The 20,551-nt window shown below is 41.1% G+C and overlaps 2 protein-coding genes across 8 annotated transcripts in view; both read right to left on the bottom strand.

The window, feature by feature from the left end:
• Window positions 1-2,329, bottom strand: part of CORIN (corin, serine peptidase) — a 251,162-nt gene extending 248,833 nt beyond the window's left edge. For 4 of the 5 annotated variants that reach the window (XM_042984584.1, XM_042984587.1, XM_042984585.1 and 1 more), the window contains exon 1: window positions 1,577-1,873. In XM_042984584.1, coding sequence (XP_042840518.1) covers window positions 1,577-1,873 — 297 coding nt within the window. Of the gene's footprint in view, window positions 1-1,576; window positions 1,874-2,102 lie in introns of those variants that run through there. The other variant, XM_007075910.3, reaches the window with a different exon arrangement.
• Window positions 2,330-9,455: 7,126 nt separating this feature from the next.
• NFXL1 (nuclear transcription factor, X-box binding like 1) overlaps window positions 9,456-20,551 on the bottom strand; it is a 72,080-nt gene continuing 60,984 nt past the window's right edge. For all 3 annotated transcript variants that reach the window (XM_042984581.1, XM_007075907.2, XM_007075908.3), the window contains exons 20-23: window positions 18,240-18,344; window positions 14,110-14,196; window positions 13,259-13,312; window positions 9,456-10,445 (exon numbers count right to left, since the gene is read on the bottom strand). In XM_042984581.1, the coding sequence (XP_042840515.1) occupies window positions 10,272-10,445; window positions 13,259-13,312; window positions 14,110-14,196; window positions 18,240-18,344 (420 nt within the window). In that variant the 3' untranslated portion in view covers window positions 9,456-10,271. The remainder of the gene's footprint in view (window positions 10,446-13,258; window positions 13,313-14,109; window positions 14,197-18,239; window positions 18,345-20,551) is intronic.

The following is a 20,551-nucleotide window of genomic DNA, read 5'->3' as shown; positions in this document are numbered from 1 at the left end:
TCATTGGATCTGAGATGGGACCAGCTCTGTAAGTAAAAACAGGTTAGGGAGACTTCATAGAATGTACAACTATCATGGATAGTCTTTCCGGGACATGTTTATTTCCTTAATCCTCACAGCGTTCTTATAAATCGCCAACAGTATCATCTCCATTTGCTGGATCCAGGTCGAACACCAAGGTTCAACAGGAGTATCTGACTTGCCCAGGGCTTTGTAGCTTTCAAGGGGTAAAGCCAGAGACTTGAACTTAGCTTAGACACCAAAACCCATACGCTACTCTCCGAGGCACCCCAGCTAACAGCGCCTTTCACTCTTGCGATTTTTTTTTCCATCCCTACCCTCAATGAACAGTCTCAAACACAAAAGCATGTATGTGTGTGCACTTTGCATGTCCGGGTAGATTTTGTGGAACAGGTTAAGTCTGGAGGTTGCTTGAGCGCTTCCTGCGGATCGAGTGTTCTGTACTGGTCAGTATTCCTTTAGCCAAGCAGCCCCATTTTCCGCTTGGCCAGGCAAAGTGGAATGCCTAAGACAGTGATGGGGCAAACGGGATGCATGGGTGCAGTTCTCCTCATGCTCTCCGGGTTATGCCAAAAAATTAACGTTTTGCAGCATCTTTAGTTTCAACACCGCCAGCTAAAGTGTGTGTTCTTGGATAATGATCCCGCCTTCCTCAGTACATCCTGAACTTGGCTCCCTTTCTGGTAGCAGTCGGGCATTCCTTCGCAGAGTTCTGTTTCCACCAGCAAACCACTCTACAAAGACAAAAACCTAAAAACTACAAATGTGTACCCAGAAGCCGTCGGAGGCTTAGCCAAGAATTGGTCTTTGCCGCGCATTGTTCTCAGAGGTTCCCCCACGGGAGGAAATCTCCACTTTCTGAACTGCGAGGACAGCTTCCCGGTGAATGCCCAGCCCGGCTGCATTCCTGTCGGGCTCGCAGCTCCGAGCGCCAGGGGCTCGGTCTGGGATTGACCAGCAGTGCTAAAAACGCCTACACCGCCATCCACCGGTCCCAAGCTGGTGGCACCGGAGGTGGGACGCCCGCCACGGGAGCTGGGGCAGAGTCCCCACAGGATCCGACACGACACCACCCTCCTCCCGCCCGCCTAGCCCTCGGTCCCCGCTCGCACAGAGCGGTCACTGGTCCCCGACTCCGTGCAGCCGGCACCGCGTGGCAGTGAGCGGATTCTGAGACCCTCCTGACCCCGAAAAGAAGGGCGGTCGCAAATCAGACCCTGTTCCTGGGGGCTCAGGCTAGTGCGAGCCGTCTGTGACGCCCTTCCCTCCCTTCCGTCTCCCGAAGTAGGGGCAGCGCGGTCCCTTCCCAAGACAGGATCGGAGCCCGCCAAACCCAGAGCAGCTCCGAGCCTGCGCCCCCCGGAGGCCGGCGCCGGGTGTGTCCAGGCGGACTTGCGCCAGAGACGGTCGGCGCGCAGGGGACGCGGGAGGTCGCGGCACGCTGCGAGCGGGGCAACGCTCAGAATGGGCCGGCTGTCCGCGGGGGGAGCGAGCGCGAGCCCCGGCTCTGCGAAGGACGGAGACCGAGGGGCGCGCAGTCGGAAAGCAGGCTTACGTCTGGGGCCGGCCGGGCTGCTGCGCAGTGCTCCCGGGGTCGGGGCGTCCCGGGCTTCCGCCGCGTCCCGGGCTTCCGCGGCGCTGGCGCTGAGGGGAAGCCGGGGATCCCCGAGGGGCTCGTGCGGACGGCTCCTGCTGCCGCCTCCCCCGGCGGCCGCGCGCCGCCCAGTCCACTTGCCGCGTGCAGGGCGCCCGGCCGAGGAGGGACTCTGCGGGAGACGTGCCGACGCCCCTGCCGAGGAGAGCGGGGTCTCCGGACCGACCCGACTCGGACGTTGAAGGAAAGTCTGCTCATGACTTTGCGAGGGTCGCGGACGCTGAGCGACCCGTGGAGGAGCGTGCGCCCCGAGGACTGGTTGCTGGGAGCTCAACGCCGCCGGGCAAGCCGGAGCTCACCGACGGCGGGGGAGGAAGGTGGCACCGAGGGGAGGAGGACGCAGGGGAAGGAGGGGTCGACCCCGAATTCATCTGCACTGAGAGGTCATCCGACCTGTTTGCGGGCAAGCGCAATTCGTGGATCTTACCTGCTCCGGGGCTCCGGCTGGGCGGTAGCGCTCTTCCCGAGCCAGGGCTGGGGACTGTTTCCTGGAGCACATGACTCGCTTTTTCCTCTGCCCACTCTTAACCTGGTCGCTTTTCTTTCCCCGTCGTGCCCCTTTGGGGGTGGGGGGAGCGTACTACGGACGACTTGCTCCTCACTCAGGAAGAGACAAGTTGAACTTCAGGGGACAGGGGCCCCACATTTTGTCTGCTCCACAGATCCCACCCGCGGACCACTCCCTCCCTTCACTGCCGTCTCTGGGTCCCACCCATACGAGCCCTTAAGGACAGATCCTCCGCAACCCCACCTCTTTTGCGTTCAAAGAAGTTACTCTTCAGGGGCAGAGGGGGAGGCCAGGCAGACTGCTGGCTCCCCACCCCCCGGACTTACACCCCGCGAGGACGGCAAGAAAAGAAGACCTGAAATTTTGGGCCCTGGGAGACAGAATAGTTGGGAGCAAGAGTTACTTCTCGGCGCCCCAAAATCTCCTTATCACATCCTACACCATTTTCTTTTAGCCAGAGCTTAGCCAAGTAAAAATCGAAATAACTGCGGGCACTGGCAATAAAAGGCCAACTTTGTTTTCTCAAAAAAAGATTTGACGTTTTGAAGGCGAGCATTATTTGCATTAGACAGATAGAAACTTGCCTTCTGTTACATATTTGGCGAAGAAAGTGCTTTTGCAAAACTGCCTGAGACTTTGCTGAGCTTTGCAGGCATGTGGAGGAACCTCAGGCTGCTTCCCTAATAAGCCCAGGTGGCAATTTCCTAGGGTGGGATCCACAGGCTGCCCCCGAGGGGTCCGGGTCGGCAACCCTGCTTTTCTGTCATTCGCTAACATCCGCTCTCCTGCAGACAACCAGGGGGGCGCTGCCGGTATTTACAAGGGTAAAGATTCCTTTCTCATTTGAAGGCCAAGACAGTTGTCATCTGTCCGGGGGTGTGGGGGGCAGGGAGACTACATTGCATTTTTTTCTGAAAAATGAGTTTTTATCCGACTTCGGTCAAGATCTTAATAGAAATTTCAAAAATGATTCATGAGGTCATGGAATACACCCATCTCCATTTTTCTGGTGGAGGCGGTGCATAGTCAACAAAGTATGCACCAGGCACCTGTTCCTTGAATAATATTGCTGAGGGAAACTGTCTACCTTTGTACAACTGGGGGGAAATCTGTATTTTGTTTCTGAAATGAAATGAAACAGTAAAAAAATATATAGTAAAATAGTTGAAACGCTGATTTCATCAGTGTTCCAAACATCAGATTTGAAATCCAGTATCTGACAAGTTTATCATCATTCAAAAAATTAAGCTCTTAGTATCTGAGGCAAGCTTTGTGCTAAGCACTGTATACGGATTCTCTCTTTTGGGTCTATCAACCCCTTTATGAAGTAGGTACTCTTACTGTTTATTTTAGAGATGAGGAAGATTTTGGGAGCTGAAGTGGCCGGTCCGAGGTTACACGGCTAGACAAGTGCTGAGCTGGGATGCCCTGGAAGCCTTGTAACTTCAGGACTGTGTTCTTATTGAAATACTGCCTCATCTGAAGTTATTACTGCAGGGACACCAGTCTGAAAACGAAGAGCCTAGGGGATTCTTCAGCCGCCTCTACCTTGAGCAAATCACGTGGCCTTCCCGAGCCACAGTTAACTCCGTTTGCAAAAGGAGGGTTGGATTCAGTCCTCAAGGGTTCTACAGGCATTCCGAAGGCTGGTATGGATTTGTGTCCCCTCCTTTCTCTTCCACTTTCTGCCCTCTGGTGGAGGTGCTGCAGGAACCGTGAAAGCAAAGTAGATAAATCAGTGGATTGGAGATAGCTGGTGTGGACGGGTGTCCCTCTCTCTTCCACACCAGCTGTGTTCTGAGAACTAACACTGCTTGCATTGCTGGTGTCAGATAAGAATTCCTTAAACTTCTTTCCAGAAAAAAAAAAAAACAAAATCCAACCAGTTCTGGTTACCAATGGTACCAGAGTGAATACTTGAGGTATTGGTGGCATGACAGGAAACATCTATTTTTATATACTTTGTACGAAGGGTTTATAATGTAAGAAATCACAAAAATGTGAGAAGCCTCATAACATCTGAAGTACTTCGAATATGCAGAGGGCCCACAGTAATCTTCAATGACCTGAGTTATTCGTTTTTACAAATTTGCCACATTTGCTTTTCAACTTAAAATAACAAGCGCCGGCTAGTCTCTTAAAATGCTTTAATTTTACAAGAGAAACATTTCTAGCCTTTCGAAATTTTTATTGTCTAGCACTTCCAGTGTATGTTCAACTAGTTAGATCATTTAAAAGAAATAAGACAAACCTTAAAGAGGTTGATGGGAAAAATCAACTTCTTAAACATACTGAATGTATCTCTGCAAAGGATAATTTTACAGATGAAACTTTGGTCACATATATGACAGACCTCCTTAGTGCTTAGTACTACAAATGAAGGCAATTTGAGAACAAGAAAAAGATATTTTAAAGCTGCAGCCAGCCTCCGAGGATGGTAATAGGCAAGCAGTGGCTAAGACAGATACGCTACCCCCACGACCTATCTGTTTAGCTATTCATTCAACTAATACTCATTTAGGATTTGCTAGCCACCAGGTGAACAAAATAAGGGCTCCTGCCCTCAGAGAACTGTCAGTCTAGTAGAAGAGATGCATTAAACACACACAAAGATATGCTATGTAAAAATACTTGAAAATAATGTGAGGCTGGCTTTAGGTGGTTTAGAACGTGGCAGTTTTAGCTGAGATCTAAAGATGCAAAGATTTTTTTACAATGTTAAAGAGCAAGAAATAGGTGGACTGGAAATTTACCTGTTGCAGGGGAGAGTTTAATTAAAAAGACAAAGTCAACATACCCTTATCAGCACACTGAATATTGTGCATATGTTAAGAGTAGCATGGGTAGACCTGCTTTGTTGTACATATTATTACTAGTGTATCAGTCCCCTCCTCTACTGTATCAGAGCAGTCATTCGGGGAAAAGGAATAAGAATTGGTCCAGAAAAATTTCCAAAGGAATTTTTATTTTTAGCACCCTTGCCCACCTAGTGCTGTTTCCTCACCAACAGGGCCCCTTCCTGAAATTTGTCCAAACGCCCCTACCTTTGGCCAGCATTCTGCCTGGTCTTCAGAGGGATAGTGCCCACCTCATTGACAGTGACCACATGAGCAAAAGCTGAGGTGCCTCAGTTCATGACAGATTTTCCCCCCTCTGATTTGTGAATCCATTTGTAACAGAGGTCTTGAAGTTATGAGATTAAGTCACACTTACCTATATTATTATAGCTTAGATTTTTTTTAAAGTTTTTTTTTTTTTTTAATGTTTACTTATTTTTGAGAGAGAGCGTGAGCCGGAGAAGAACAGAGACAGAGGGAGACACAGAACCCAAAGCAGGCTCCAGGCTCTGAGCTGTGAGCACAGAGCCCAATGCAGGGCTCGAACCCATGAGCTGTGAGATCATGACCTGAGCTGAAGTTGGACACTTAACCGACTGAGCCACCCAGGTGAGTGGCTAAGATTTTCTAAGCACTATGTGACCAAGTACTTCACAAAGTGACATATTTATTTTGTTTTTGATCCTTGAAACAAACCTACTTTCCTTTGCTGTAAAAGGAGAATGCATAGGCTGTCATGGCAATTTTTAAAACGTAAACTGCTTTAAAATAGTTGCAGACATACAATAATAGCTAATGCTTATTGTCACTATTTTACAAAAGGAAATTGAGGCTTACAGAAGTTAAATAATAAGTGTTGCGGTATGAATAGCATCCCTCCCAAAACCAATGTCCATTTGGAGCCTGAGAATGTCACCTTCCACATTTGGAAATAGGGTCCTTTGAGATGTAATTAATTAAAATGAGATTATACCGGCTGAGTGGACTTTAAATATACAGAGGAGACAGAAAAGGACACAGACCCAGAGAAGAAGGTCATGCGAAGACGGAGATGAGACTGGAGTGATTAAGTCCACAAGCCAAGGACTGACGCCCACAACCAGAAGCTGAGAGAGGGGCATGGAATAGTTTTCGGTCTCCAGAACCAGCCAATCGATCCCACTGTCACTTTGATTTTGGACTTCTGGACTCCTGAACTGTGAGAGAATAAATTTCTGTCATTTCAAGCTACTCCGTTTGTGGCCATTTGCTATGGCAGGCCCAGAAAACTAATGCCAGCATCTACTCTGTGGCGAGGCGTGCCCTCTGAGGTTACAGCGGCAAACAAAACTGCACTCCTGCCCTCATGGAGCTTATGTTCTAGTGAAGCAGGTGAGACAACAAACAAATCCATGATACAATGACAGGTACTGTTTGGTGCTAGGAGGAAAAAATATTGTAAGGTAGAGGATGGCCAGATGATGGTGAAAAGGGAATGTCTCTCTGAAAGTGTTTTAACTCAAATGAATCTGGACTGTGGAATTGCAGGCTGTATGTGGGTAACTCTTCACAGTTCTACATAAATACATGTCCCACATTAACTGAAATCGAAGCTTAGAAATGAGAGAAGCGCAGCAAATAAGAGCCCTAAGCTTACCCCAACAGACCAAGATTCTGCAATACCTGAAAATGGTTTTCCAGGTGGATGCCTGGTCTCTCTTGTCCGCGGAGGCGTTCGAAGCTCCCCCTCCCAAATTTGCATCTCTTCTAGGGGGTGCTTCTTCCCTCTACGAAGCTCACCGACTTATAAGTAGACTCTAAGCCCCAAGGATTAGGGTGGTCTAATCACTGCCACTCAATACAGAGGACAACTTCCAAAGACCAGAGAGGAGACATAGCTGCCCTACATCAATTCTGACTCCAGAGCTTAAACATCTGCCTCACTAACACCCAAGGATGGGCAAAGGTAACACCTGGAGGAGTCACCTGGGTCATTTGAAATAACATGAAGAGCCAAAAAAGCTTTAGGTCATCTTGAAACACTACCACAGATACTTACCTGCGTTTAAAATTTTTAACAAAAATCGTGGCACCTGGGGGGTTCAGTCAGTTAGGCCTCCGTCTCTTGATGTCAGCTCAGTTCGTGAGATCGACTCTGGGTCGGGCCCCATATTGGGCTCTGTGCTGACAGCGCTTGGGATTCTGTCTGTCTGTCTGTGTCTCTCTCTCTGCCCCTTTCCTGCTCATGGGCTTTCATTCTTTCTCAAAGTAAATAAATAAACATTTAAAAAATAAGTAAGTAGGGGCACCTGGGTGTTGGTTAAACGTCCCCTATCTTGGTTTTGTCTCAGGTCAGGTCATGATCTTGACGTGAGTTTGAGCCCGGCATCGGGCTCTGCACTGGCAGTATGGAGCCTGCTTCTCCTCTCTCTCTGTCCCTCTCCCACTCACTCTCTCTCTCAAAAATAAACAATTAATAAGTAAATAAATAAAATCTTTAACATTAATAGCCATGAAGTTCAAGCATCAGACTTCTTTGCAAAAAGCAAATGTTTTCAATGTTTTGCTTCAACCAAGTTCCTCTGGCAATTTCAGCAAAGATTATACCAATTTATTTCAAATTTGAATTTAATTTGGACTTGACTAAAGTAATTGAAATACAAACACTAGGTTCTGAAGACTCCCTAAAAGTTTAAGCCGAAAAACTAAAATTTCCACAAATTTCAAATAGTAAGCTACTAAACTTTTACAATGACACAGAGTGAATAGGAAAGTAAGGCCATGACATTCACAATTTTATCTGTGTCCTTTCTAGTGGCTATTTGATAACTCTTCCATTCCTTCTCTGGTTCAGACTGAAGCAAAAAAAGGCCCATATGTACTGCTTTATTTCCCTCCAAACCAGTAGTTAGGCCAAACTGAACTTCACGTTGACCTTAAAGAACTATCCTATCTCATTCATTCCCCTTCCACTCATCATGCAGCGGTTTTGGCAACTTCCTCGTGCTCGCCACTCTTTCAAGGGCAATGGGGAACTGGGGCGAGGCATCACCAGCACCTCCAGCCTAGGCTGCCTCCCAGCCCATCCCCCTCCCTTGCTCCCTTCTAGTCTTTTCTCCACCAGCAGCCAGCAGCCAGCAGCCAGCCAGTCATCTTAACAGTAACTATTCCCTGCTTAAAGCCTTCCAACACTGCCCTTTGCGAATGGACTAAACCCCAATTCCTCACCATGGTCTATGGGGCTCAGAGACTTAGTACTTGCTACTTTTCCTCCCTCATGGATTTTTCCCTCATGTCTTCAAGTGAAGGTCATTCAGGGCACAGCTCAGTTGTCCCCATCTCAGAGGGACTTTCCCAGAATAGAACAGCTAGTCCCCACTTACCCCCATTTTCATGACTTTTCATTTTTTAATACCACCTATCACACATGAAAGGATGTTCATTTTATTGTGTATCTGTTTCCTTCCTGTCCCCTTCCACTCCTTAGTCACTCCCTAAGAGGAAGGATCACTCTAATCTCCAGTACCTACCAAGTACCTGTAACACAGGAAACACATCTGTTGATTGAATAAATGAATAATTGTGTGACTTTGGGCAAATTAACAAAGCTCTGAACTACTAGCCAAGCAATTACAAAATAATAAACAGCTTAATTATTATTATTCTAATCAGTCTCATTCCTCAGCTCACTAAATTCTTCCCCACAAATGCGAAAGAAAACTAGCAAGAACAGAAGCCCAACAAACAGATAGGAAATAGGCTTTAGGCTCATTTATTAGGCCAAGATTCTGAGATACATGAAAAATAGCTCCTCAGGGAGACACCTAGTTGCTCACAGTCTTTAATATTCACCTTTTAGAGTCAGGAAATGACATAAGTGTAGCAGCTCTAACTTAGAGCTCCTGAAACACTAACCCAGTTACTCTAACATGTAGAAAGGTAAAAAAGAAAAAAAAGTCTAAAATCAAAACACAAATACCATAATGAAAAGAATGACTGCCCTTTCATTTTAGACACTAGCTAATACTAGACGAATGCATGTAACATTAAAAATTTTTGAATTCAGGTCAGCGATGTGTAAAAATCCTTCTTTGTATTTCTGTTTAAGACATACTTCTGCATTTTTCAGTATCTACCAATTAACTATGTTTTGCATCAAGTATTAGAGCTTTTATACATTGATACTAATACCTAACCTAAAATTACTGGCTCCTGAATCTTCTAGATAATAGTAAATATTCTAGGTTACAAATTTGGTATGAAAAAGTTTAACGAAAACATTAATCATACAAAAATTAAATAGCAAAACCATTTAAAATGACAATTCAAACAGATTTGGCTTACTGATAGTTCTCTATCAGAGTGTTTTTTTCATAAGAACTGATGATTTCCAGCTGAAATCTACTTACAGGATCATGATAAAAAGAAATGAGAGTAAGTATAGAAAGCTCATAAGCCCTGTGCTCAAGCATTTATTGCTCATAAATATCAGGTTTTCTTTTATTGTTACTTTGAGAAGACACGTACAAGTTTTACAAAACATGCCAAACTTCAGTTAAGTGCTTCTTACACAAGAAATAGCCACATGTGAGAAATCTAGCCTGACATTTTTTAAAAACAATTATATTTTCCTCTGAGAAAGCCACCACATAAAAACTTATTTCAATAACTGATAAAAATTCCTCACTAATAAGCCAATTTCTGGAATCTAATTACATCTAATTATAGCTTCATGTTACAATTTAAGAGGTCTTTTAGAGAATAGTTTTTTTTTTTTTAAAGTACAAAGTTACATGATCAAGAAAAGTACCTTTTAATAAGTAACCAAAGCATTGTGAAATATTCCTTTTACTGCACATATGGCTCAGTTTCATCTTAATTTTGGAAAGAAAGAAAGAAAAAAAGAAAGAAAGAAAGAAAGAAAGAAAGAAGAAAAGAGAGAGAAAAGAAAAGAAAGTTGGTTTGAAATAGTCAATGAAACAACTGTGTTAACACAAGGAAGCGCACTGAACAACTGATGTGCTACCCTGCCACTGGCTATGACTTATGAAAGATTTCACAATTTCGGTCATGCTTTTACTAGTGAACAATGTTACCCTACCACTTCTGGTATGCTCATCAGGAGAAAGCTTAGCATTCCGTCCTTCTAACAACAGCCGGAAGAGAACACAGAGACGAATGTGAATATATATGTTCTACAGTATACACTTCCTAACGTTCCAGACTTGACTTCTCTAAATCCAGTCTGAGGTATGTGAACAGATCACAACTTCTAGGCCACGTCACGGGCTATGTACCAGGCAAACACTAAAACCACCAGCGCACATGCGGGAAGGAGAAAATATTTGTATTTCTGCCATAGCGTCAGCTCCACTGCCACTTCATCTCTTTTCCTGCTCTTCTTCCGACGACCTTTCAGCCTGTTTTCAAAAGCCTCCAGTTCAGCCTAAGTCAAAAACAAAACAGTATCATTTTTATTAGATTCGATACGTACGCTGATTTGAAATTCTCCACTTGGATGAAAATCAATTTGTGAAATGTTTTAATAGTAATGGTATATAATAAATATATTGATTTGATTTTTTAAAAAAAACTCTCTCCACTACAGATTGCATTCAACACATTCAGAGTTTAGGTAAGCAGAAAGGGAAACGGGGAGTCACAGATTATTTCAGACCATGGGCCTGACTTTGACACAAAATACAGAAATATCTGATTAAAAAAGGGTGCCCTAAATATAGACATTAGTTTTATACTTCAACACCATTAACCTACTGGGTTTTGACAACAATTTCTGGCAAGCGATAAGAGATGCCCAGTGAGAATAAAAATACCTGTAATTCTAGCTTTTTACAATGCTAGTAATAAACATTAATGGCTTTATGAAGGAAATTCAAGTGAGTAGAGAAAAAAAACTGCCAGAAATTGAGTCTTCTCTTTATCAAATACATTTAAAAACAGAGTAGAAACTCTTCAGGGGAAAAATGCTTCATGCTTTAAGTCAAAATGACTATTTTAGAAAGTAGAATATAAAAACTGGTTCTAAAAAAAGGGTAACTGGATGATACTCATGAAATGCGGATTTTTATTCTACTGTTAAGAACTTAACTTTATACATGATAACGTAACATGATACACTACAGTGCATTGTAACTAAACCACGATAGTCATTAACTAAAATATGTATGTAATCGTCGTGCAAGATTCTGTAATTGTTTATTTATCTAAAGGAAATACAAGTTAACCCTTAAACAATGCAGAAGTCAGGGGTGCTGACCCCACAGTCAAAAATCCACATGCAACTTTTGACTCCCCCAAAACTTAACTGCTAATAAACAGCCTTCTGTTGACTGGAACCCTTACCGAACAGTTGATGAACACATATTTTGTATGTTGTATTATATACTGTATTCTTACAATAAAATAAGCTAGAGAAAAGAAAATGTTACTAAGAAAATCATAAGTAAGAGAAAATACATTTACAGTACTGTGCTGTAGCTATCAAAAAGAAGCCTCATTTAAGTGGACCCCTGCAGCTTAAACCTGTGTTGTTCGAGAGTCAACTGTACAAACTTCAGTTAACACATCCATTACTTCACCCGTAAACCACATGTGAAGATGAGCTACTCCTGGACTTAATTTAACACAAAGCAGCATTCTTCAAGGAATCAAAATGTCAGAATATTTTTCGTGGTGGTTGAAATAGAGAACAAGATCAATATACATGAAAAGGAGCCAAACTTGGGAACTGATACAGTAAAATAATTGATGCTTTAATGATGACCCACATTCATCATGCAGAATTTAAACAATGTTCTATACACTCTGTTGAAAAGGTCAGTAAATAGTGAATATATTAAAAATTTCCGTCCACAATGGTTTATAAAAAGGGAAAGAAGATTCACCCTCAACTATTCCTAATAAATTAACCTCCCAGGATTCTAGTCAATCCACGTTTTACTGTAAGAGCTTTGATAACTTATTTCGGAATATTAGGCAAACCAACTTTATAGAACCATTTAACATCAGAGGTCATTTTAGCCCACATTTATTTGCTACCTGAATTGTTTCCAATGCCCTCCCCTCAAGTCATATAAATTTCAATTTCCTCATTCAAAAGGCAGCAGTTTGCATATAATATACCCTTTTTGCTAAGTATGGAGCATCTCAAAATACAAACTGATAAACAATCATGTCACTATTAGAAACTTAAGCCACTCTTTGGAGTATACAATCAAGATAGTATTTGAGCAAATGTACAGAAATGTAGTTGTTATCTGCTATAGAACAAAGAGCAGATAATAATCCTGCATTTATGAAAATAAAGGAGAAATAAGGGAATGTATTATTAAAATAAGGGCATTGGTTAGTAAACAACACTGACTTTTACAGACAATTTACAACCCAGTAAAATAGAACTCAAATAATTTTAGGTAAGTGAAGACAAGTGCTCCAAGAGGTACTTTAAAATGGATGCTGCCAGGGGCCTGGGTGGCTCAGTCATTTAAGTGTCTGACTTTGGCTCAGGTTATGATCTCATGATTTGTGGGTTAGAGCCCCGCAGTTCATGAGTTCAAGCCCTGCATCGGGCTTGCTGCTGTCAGCGCAGAGCCTGCTTAGGATTCTTTGTCCCCTTCTCTCATTGCTTCTACCCGGCTCAAGCATGTTCTCTCTCGTTCTCGCTCTCTCAAGAAAAAAAAAAAACATTTAAAAAAATTATTATTTTTGAGAGAGAGAAGGGAGACAGAGTGTGAGCAGGGGAGGGGCAGAGAGAGAAAGACACAAAATCCGGAGCAGGCTCCAGCTCCAAGCTGTCAGCACAGAGCCTGACATGGGGCTCATGAACTGTGAGATTATGACCTGAGCCAAATTTGGACAGTTAACTCACTGAGCCATCCAGGTGCCCATAAAAAAATTTTTAATAAAAAAAAATGGATGCTGCCACACCCCACCAACACCCACCAACCTAAAGAGGAGTTAAAATTCTTATCACTAGAGAATGGATGAGCCTGGCAAGGAAGTAAATTTGGGAATATACAAAATATCTGGGAATATACAAGATTTCATGCTTCTTGAGAGGTTCAGGATAGCTGGACTGAAGTGAGGGAATGGCTAATTTCTGTTTTGTAGGAAATGTATTATTTTCAGTCCAGAAAACAGTAGACCAGCCCCTAGTTTGCATGTGGAATATACCTTGTGTTTCTATAAAAACTAACAACGATACAAAGAGACATAAATCTAGGTATTTTGTTTAGTTACCTGTTGTCTTCGTTTTTCCTCTTCAAGAGCAGCTTTGGCTTCTGCTTCTTTTATCTGTTTTATAGACATTTAAAAGTACATTACCATCACAACCATCAAATTTTATTCAGAATTTTAACATCTTCCCACCCAGCATCCACTAACCCAGAATGACTTCTAGGAACTTTATATTGGAAGTTACTTAATGACATGTAAAGGTTATACTGAGAAGTGTTACCAAGGTTCTGTCTAACCGACTGGAAGGGGAGGGGAGGGATAGTGTTACACGGTATATAAACATTTCAGTTTAACAATTGTAATAGATATTAGAACACAATTCAAAGAGTCACAAAACTGCAAAATGAAATATTTTTAAAGCTGATTTTTTTCTCTTGAGTTATCATACTAAGTCTATAATAAATTATTCAATACCACTCTTTTTCTAGAGTTGAAATTGACCATTTTCTGCAAATGTTCTATCTGGAAGGGAATCCTTAGTATCAAACAAAATCAAGAGTTTACTCATTGAATGCATTAATGGAGGCAAATGATGACACTAGAGGTAACCCAAACAGCAAAGAATTCCAAAACCTTATTTTGTATTATTTTAACCTAGCTTTCAAGAGGCTTAGACTAACATTAAAATGAAAAACTATGTCCCATTCCAGAGCATTATACACTAACTGGTATGGAAAAATCTAGTACACACTGAAGAATACACCTGGGGATTGAAAATAGGCCTACAAAACTAGGCTTTTATTACAAAAGCAAAAAGAGATGAGATTTGTTTGTAATAAGCACATAAAGTAATCCACAAAATATGAAAAGGCTATTAATTAGCAAATTAGAATTGACATTTAATGCAACATTACCTCAGATGCTTTCCGTTTCATTTCCTTGCATGTTGTGTCGCATTCTATTGAAATCTGATTTTCACGTACTTTGTTACACTGTAGTTCCTACAAATAATATTTTTAAAAATTTGACTTTAAAAGCTTTTTCCCTCAAAGTCCTAACTGTATGCCACAAAAAAGCAAAATTTCTCTAACAGCTTAAGGTTATGCATATTAACAGTCACCTCATGAATATTTAATGATGATATGGTTACAAGTATTAAATGTCTTAATTCAAAGAGGGATCATTCTTTTATTGCCTCATAATTGAAAAAAAGTAAATAACATAAAATTCAAAGCATCCATTTAATAATTATTTACTAGAGCCACTATGAACTTAGCTTTAATTTCATTTTTATTCTTTATTTTTATTGCTTGTTATATTTCTAAGGTTTCCAGGGGATAAAATGCTCTAGAGTAGTGCCATCCAACACAGCTTTCTGAGATCATGAAAACGTCCTAAATCTGCACTACCCAACAGAGTAACACTAACTACATATGGCTACTGAAACTCAAAATGTGTCTAGTGAAACTGAAGAACTGAAGGTTTACTATTATTTAATGTTAATTCGTTAAAATTCAAATTTTAAATACCCATATGTGCCAACAGGTATACACAAATGGGCTCAATATCATTAATCACCAGGAAAATGCAAATGTAAACCACAATGATATAATCAACTCACAACTGTTAGAATAACTATAGATATGCCAATAAATAACAAGTCATGGCAAGACTACAGAAAAAAAAAAAGAAAGAAACCTTGCGCTGTGTTGGCAGGAATGTAAATTGGTATAGCCAGTATGCAAAACAGTGTGGAAGCTTCTTTAAAAACTTAAAAGAGATGTAGTATAGGTTTTAGCAGTCTTACTTCTGGCTATACAGGGAATGAAAATAGTATCTAGGAGATATCTGTGCTCCAATATTCACTGCATCATTATTCACAATAGCCAAGATATGGTAACAAGGCATGTGTCCATCAATGGATAAGTGAATGAAAAAAAATGTGATCTGCCTACCTACCTATAATGCAGTATTATTCAGCCATAAAAAAGAAGGAAATCCTGTTATTTAGAGAACATGGATGAACATGGAGACAATCATGCTAAGTAAAATAAGTCAGATACAGACAAATATTGTATGATCTTACTTATATGTGGAATCTAAAAAATTAAAGCTGAGAAGAACTTAGAAAAGCTGAGAAGAGAATGGAAATTTCTAGGAACTACGGACTAGGTAGAATATGAAGAAATTGGTCACTGGCTACAAATTTTCAGTGATAAGATGAATAAGTTCTAAGGAACCTAATACACCACATGCTGGCTATAGTTACTAATACTGTATTATATATTTTAAATATGCTATGTAAATATTCTCGCCACAAAGAAACAGTAACTGTGAGGTAAATGTTAATTAGCTTGATTGCTGTAATCATCTCCAGTGTATATGTACGGACAATCATCATGTGTGCACTTTAAATACGTATAATTTTTGTCAACTGTGCATCAATAAAGCTAAAAATATTCAAATAAATAAACAGCCATATGTGGCCAATGGCTACCAACTCATTCAGCTCTAGAGAATTTTCTGGAGAGCTACAAATTTCCCTCTCAACCACTTAATCTTTTTTAAAAAAGTTTTAAAATTTTGGTGAGGCGCTTGGGTGGCTCACTTGGTTAAGTGTCCGACTCTTGGTTTTGGCTCAGGTCATGAGCTCACAGTTTTGTGAGTTCAAGCCCCATGTCTGGCTCTGCACTGGCAGCACAGAGCCTGCTTGGGATTCTCTCTTTCCCTCTCTCTGCCCCTCCCCTGTGTGTGCTCTCTCATGTTCTCTCTCCCTCTCTCTCTCTCTCAAAATAAATAAAATTTAAAAGAAAAAAAAAGGTACTTACAGAGTACCTATTACATGCCAAGCACTGTATGAGGGACAGGGACACAATAAGGAAAAGAATGGAATAATATGACAAGTGGTTAACTAATAATAACAGCAGCTATCTATTAAACATAGCAATCACTGTACTAAATGCTACATAAGCATTACCTCTTTTATTCTTTTCAATAAATCTAAGTATAAATTCTCTTTTATGGATGAGAAAACAAGGTTGCAGACGTCCCTAGGATCATCAAGCTCTTAGTCATGAACCTAGGATAAAGGAAACCAAGGGAAAACAGCATCTAAGTCTTCCTAAGGGAGTCAGGACAAGGAAGAGCTTCCCAAACAAGGAAATGCGTGCACTGAATACTAGAAGCAGGATTCTAGTGGACGGAATGGTAAAGGGGAAAAACTTTGCATTTTACACAAAAGGAAGAATGTATACATCGCCACAGATTAAAGCGTAAGGTAGCATGTATGTTAGGACACCTAAGTAACAGATTCACAGAGATGGCTGCTAGAGGATGAGACTGGAGATAAGCAGGCAAACATTCACCATCACAGATTCACTTGAATGCCAAGTCAGTATGTACACAGATGTTTCTTCTAAATGTATATTCTTTTCCCATAGTGATGAAGAACCACTGAAGAACTTAGATTAAGGAAGTACTAGACTCGGAGGCAGGGAAATCTGCTATGAAGCTGTTATCAGAGTCCAAGAATGAGCTGTTGCCAAAGTTCTTCTAGTGGGTGGCGAACTGTATTTGGACAGTAACAGGACATGAGAGAGACATCGCAGATGAAAAGTGACTTGACTAAGCATTGATTTTCACATAAAGCAGTCCAATTTAAATATCTAAAACTTAGGGATTCAACTTCAGAAGAGGTCAGGCTTCTAAATTTAAATTCAGAAGCTACCTATCCCAGGAAGTGATGGTAGGAACTGTGAAAAAAAGTAAAAAGCAAATATCCTCAATAAAAGCAGAAGATTCTCAATAAATATTTGTTGAATGAATTTAAAGAAAAGAAAAAGACTAACCTTAGGGGATGACCATAAGAATATGAAGGAAAAAAGGAGTTACAACTGTAACCGAGAGAGCAAAAATCAGAGGTCAACAGCGTGAACAGGCAAGTCAAGGAAAAGGAGGCTGAAAACAAGACCACCAGCTGCTGACACTGGAGAAAAGTGAGACTCTTCTGTGTAAGCTTAGTTTAGCTGAATGGTGTATAGTTTGCTTCCACTGAGCTTTTCAGTTCTTAGTTTTGCCCTTTCAGGGGCTCCTGGGTGGCTCAGTGGGTTAAGCGTCCGACTTCAGCTCAGATTATGATCTTGTGGTCTGTGAATCTGAGCCCCACATTGGGCTCTGTGCTGATAGCTCAGAGCCTGGAGCCCGCTTTGGATTCTGTGTCTCCCTCTCTCTCTGCCCCTCCCCGCTCAGACTCTGTCTCTCTCGCTCTCTCTCAAAAATAAACAAACATTACAAAAAAAAAAAAAAGGTTTTGCCCTTTTACTCCTGCATTACCACTATTTTATCTTAACATGAATTCTCTCCCAGTTTGTCATAAGGCTGCGCATGTGAAGTCTTTTTAAGGCTGTGTTTTCACAACATGATACTGATAGCAAAAACTATTTCATAAATAAGAGCAACAAAGGTTAAATTCCAGACCATTTCTTAAACCATGAAACTCACTCTATTACTCATTCCATGTTCCTTGTACAAAGACCTCAAATCTAGAGCATATTAAATTTTTTTTAATCTTTATTTTTGAGAGAGAGAGAGACAGAGACAGAGCATGAACAGGGGAGGGTCAGAGAGAGGGAGACGCAGAATCTGAAACAGGCTCCAGGCTCTGAGCTGTCAGCACAGAGCCCAACGCAGGGCTTGAACTCACAAACTGCGAGATCGTGACCTGAGCTGAAGTCGGACGCTTAACCGACTGAGCCACCCAGGCACCCCTCAAATCTAGAGCATGTTGATTCTACCCAAAAAAAGGGCACTGAACTTAGTTCCAACATAAAACAAAGTTCTTTTATGAGTAAATTACAGAAAACTAAATTGCCAAACAAAGCTGATATTTAAAATAAGTACCTACAGAAATAGGCTAACAATAAAGATTCTAAAAGGTAAGACCTTAAAATTAAAAGGCAAAAAGTAAAGCCAAAAACTACCAAAACAGAGACAAAAAAATTTTTTTTTACACAGAAAAGTATATTCAATAACTTAAAATACTTACCTTTTTTATTCTTTTACAAGGGCATCTAAGTTTTACCTTCTGGTTGCAATTAAAGGGACATTCACCAGGATGACACATTTCTTTGCATCTGTGACCACAAGGAAGCTAAAATAAAATGAAAATAAAGCAATTGCATATTTATATTCTAGTCATACTCTACAAACTCCCCTTCCTTCAACAGCTATTTTAAGAGAGTCTATCACAGTAGGGTCGGTCAATCAACCCTGGATAATGATCTAATTTTCCAACTTTTTCTTTTAGATATAAATTACTTTACACATAAATGTTAAATATTCTCCCCAGTTCCACTCCAAGAGTGTATCTTACATCAGGGTTGCGGCTAGTTATAGCCACGTGACTATGTTCTGGTCAATGAAATGTAAGCAAAAGTGCTTTTGTGCCTTCAAGCTTTTCAAGAGCATACATCCATGTTCTTCCCTTCCCAATGTGCTGTAACTGATGACATTTAGAGCACGAATGGAAACCATGTGTCAAGATGAAGCAGAGCTGCCTGACTTATTTGAGTTCCTGGATGAATACATGGAGCACAGTGATAACACATCTACCTTCCCTATATGGTTATATAAGAAAGAAAACTTTCTTGTCCTTAAGGCACTGTGTTGTAATACAACTGCTTAGCCTTTTACTCTAAATCATTTCTCTTTGCCGCTATGTATTAAAACATATTATATAGGTAGCCAAACCAACTAAGCAATTGCCATGATGTCTATGTGGCTCCTTGTCTTTAGTTATTTACTATCTTCTTATCACAGTCAAGCTTTCAGATGAAACATTGTGATCTTCTTTGTATTCAAATCTTATCCAGACTTCAATAAATGGCTTAGATCACCATAGTAACATGATAGAAATTTGCCTATATTTGAACAAATAATAGTAATTATGTAAGAAATCTACTTTTAAACTATTGTGACACTGTGTGGTCTTAAAAAAAATTATGGGCGCCTGGGTAGCTCAGTCTGTTGAGCGTCTGACTTCAGCTCAGGTCATGATCTCATGGTTCGTGGGTTCAAGTCCCACGATGGGCTCTGTGCTGACAGCTCAGAGCCTAGAGCCTGCTTCAGAGTCTGTGTCTCCCTCTCTATCTGCCCCTCCCCTGCTTGTGCTCTGTCTCTCTCAAAAATGAATAAAAACATTAAAAATTTTAAAAAATGTAGACACTTCATAGATTCCTGTCTCTCTAACCAGACTGTGAATAAAAGACACCATTGGTTAGTGGTTGAATTCCAAAGTCAAGCTGCCTGGAACTGAATTTCAGCTTCCCTGTTGACCAACTGTGAAATCTTGGGCAAACCTCCTGACTTTTCTGTGCCTCACGTATAAAACTGGGAAGGGAAACAGAACTTTGTAAGGCTGTCGTGAGGATTAAATGTTCTCGATATATTTAGCTATTATAATAAAAGGTATTATAATGAGGGCAATGGTCTTCTATTTCTTTGTGTCTCTTATATTCATTAACAAAGACACCTTAATAAACATTGAATTCTCCAACTTCTGATCTTTATATTTCACCAGATTGATTCTTCAAACTATTAACTCTACTGACTTTAAAACATTCAGAAGTCTTTTCCATTGCCTTTAGTCTCTCTCTGGTGTGCAACTAAATTTCTTGTTTTTTCATTTTTAGCTGAGACGTTCGCACCAAAACTAAATATGGATCACTCAGACTACATTTTCATCAGTCCCACCATAGGGCTGCACTGCTGGAATGAGTTCCACACTAGCATTCCTGGACCACTTTGGTTTTGTTTTTCTCTCTACCTAACTACAGGCCTTGAACACTGCTTAATAAGCTCAAAAGTTCATACTTTTGAACTATCAAATATCTGCCTCACAGGGTGGTTTAAAGTCTTTGTCCTCCTCAACTTCTTCCTCACTTCCATTCCTGCCAGTGCCTCTAGCCTGACTTCATGAAGAAGACAAACATTTGGCATTAACTTACCACCCATCCTCTCTTCTTCTCAAAACAGGTCTCTGTAGCCTCTTGCTCTTTCCTTCATTGAGGTAATGACATCGGTCATCCTCTCTAAAAGTAACTAACCACTCTACTTCAACTTTAAATCAGTAACTCTAATGGGGAAAGTGAATAGGGAAGCTTTTCAGAATCAATATAGACTTTCTGAAGTTACTCAGAATTGTGACTATAGTATTCTATATTTTCAACGTGTTGGGGTTTGATGAAAAGCTAAAAACCGGATGGATGTCCTATCTTTCTGCCTTAGTCCTAAAAGACCCCATGGTCACTCTCCACAATTTGACTACCATCTTAAAAGTCTCTTTTCTCTGGCTGGGTC

The sequence above is a fragment of the Panthera tigris genome, chromosome B1 (assembly GCF_018350195.1).
Source record: "Panthera tigris isolate Pti1 chromosome B1, P.tigris_Pti1_mat1.1, whole genome shotgun sequence".
Lineage (NCBI taxonomy): Eukaryota > Metazoa > Chordata > Mammalia > Carnivora > Felidae > Panthera > Panthera tigris.
The sequence above is the reverse complement of the archived record's forward strand: the minus strand, read 5'-3'. Positions and strand labels throughout refer to the sequence as shown.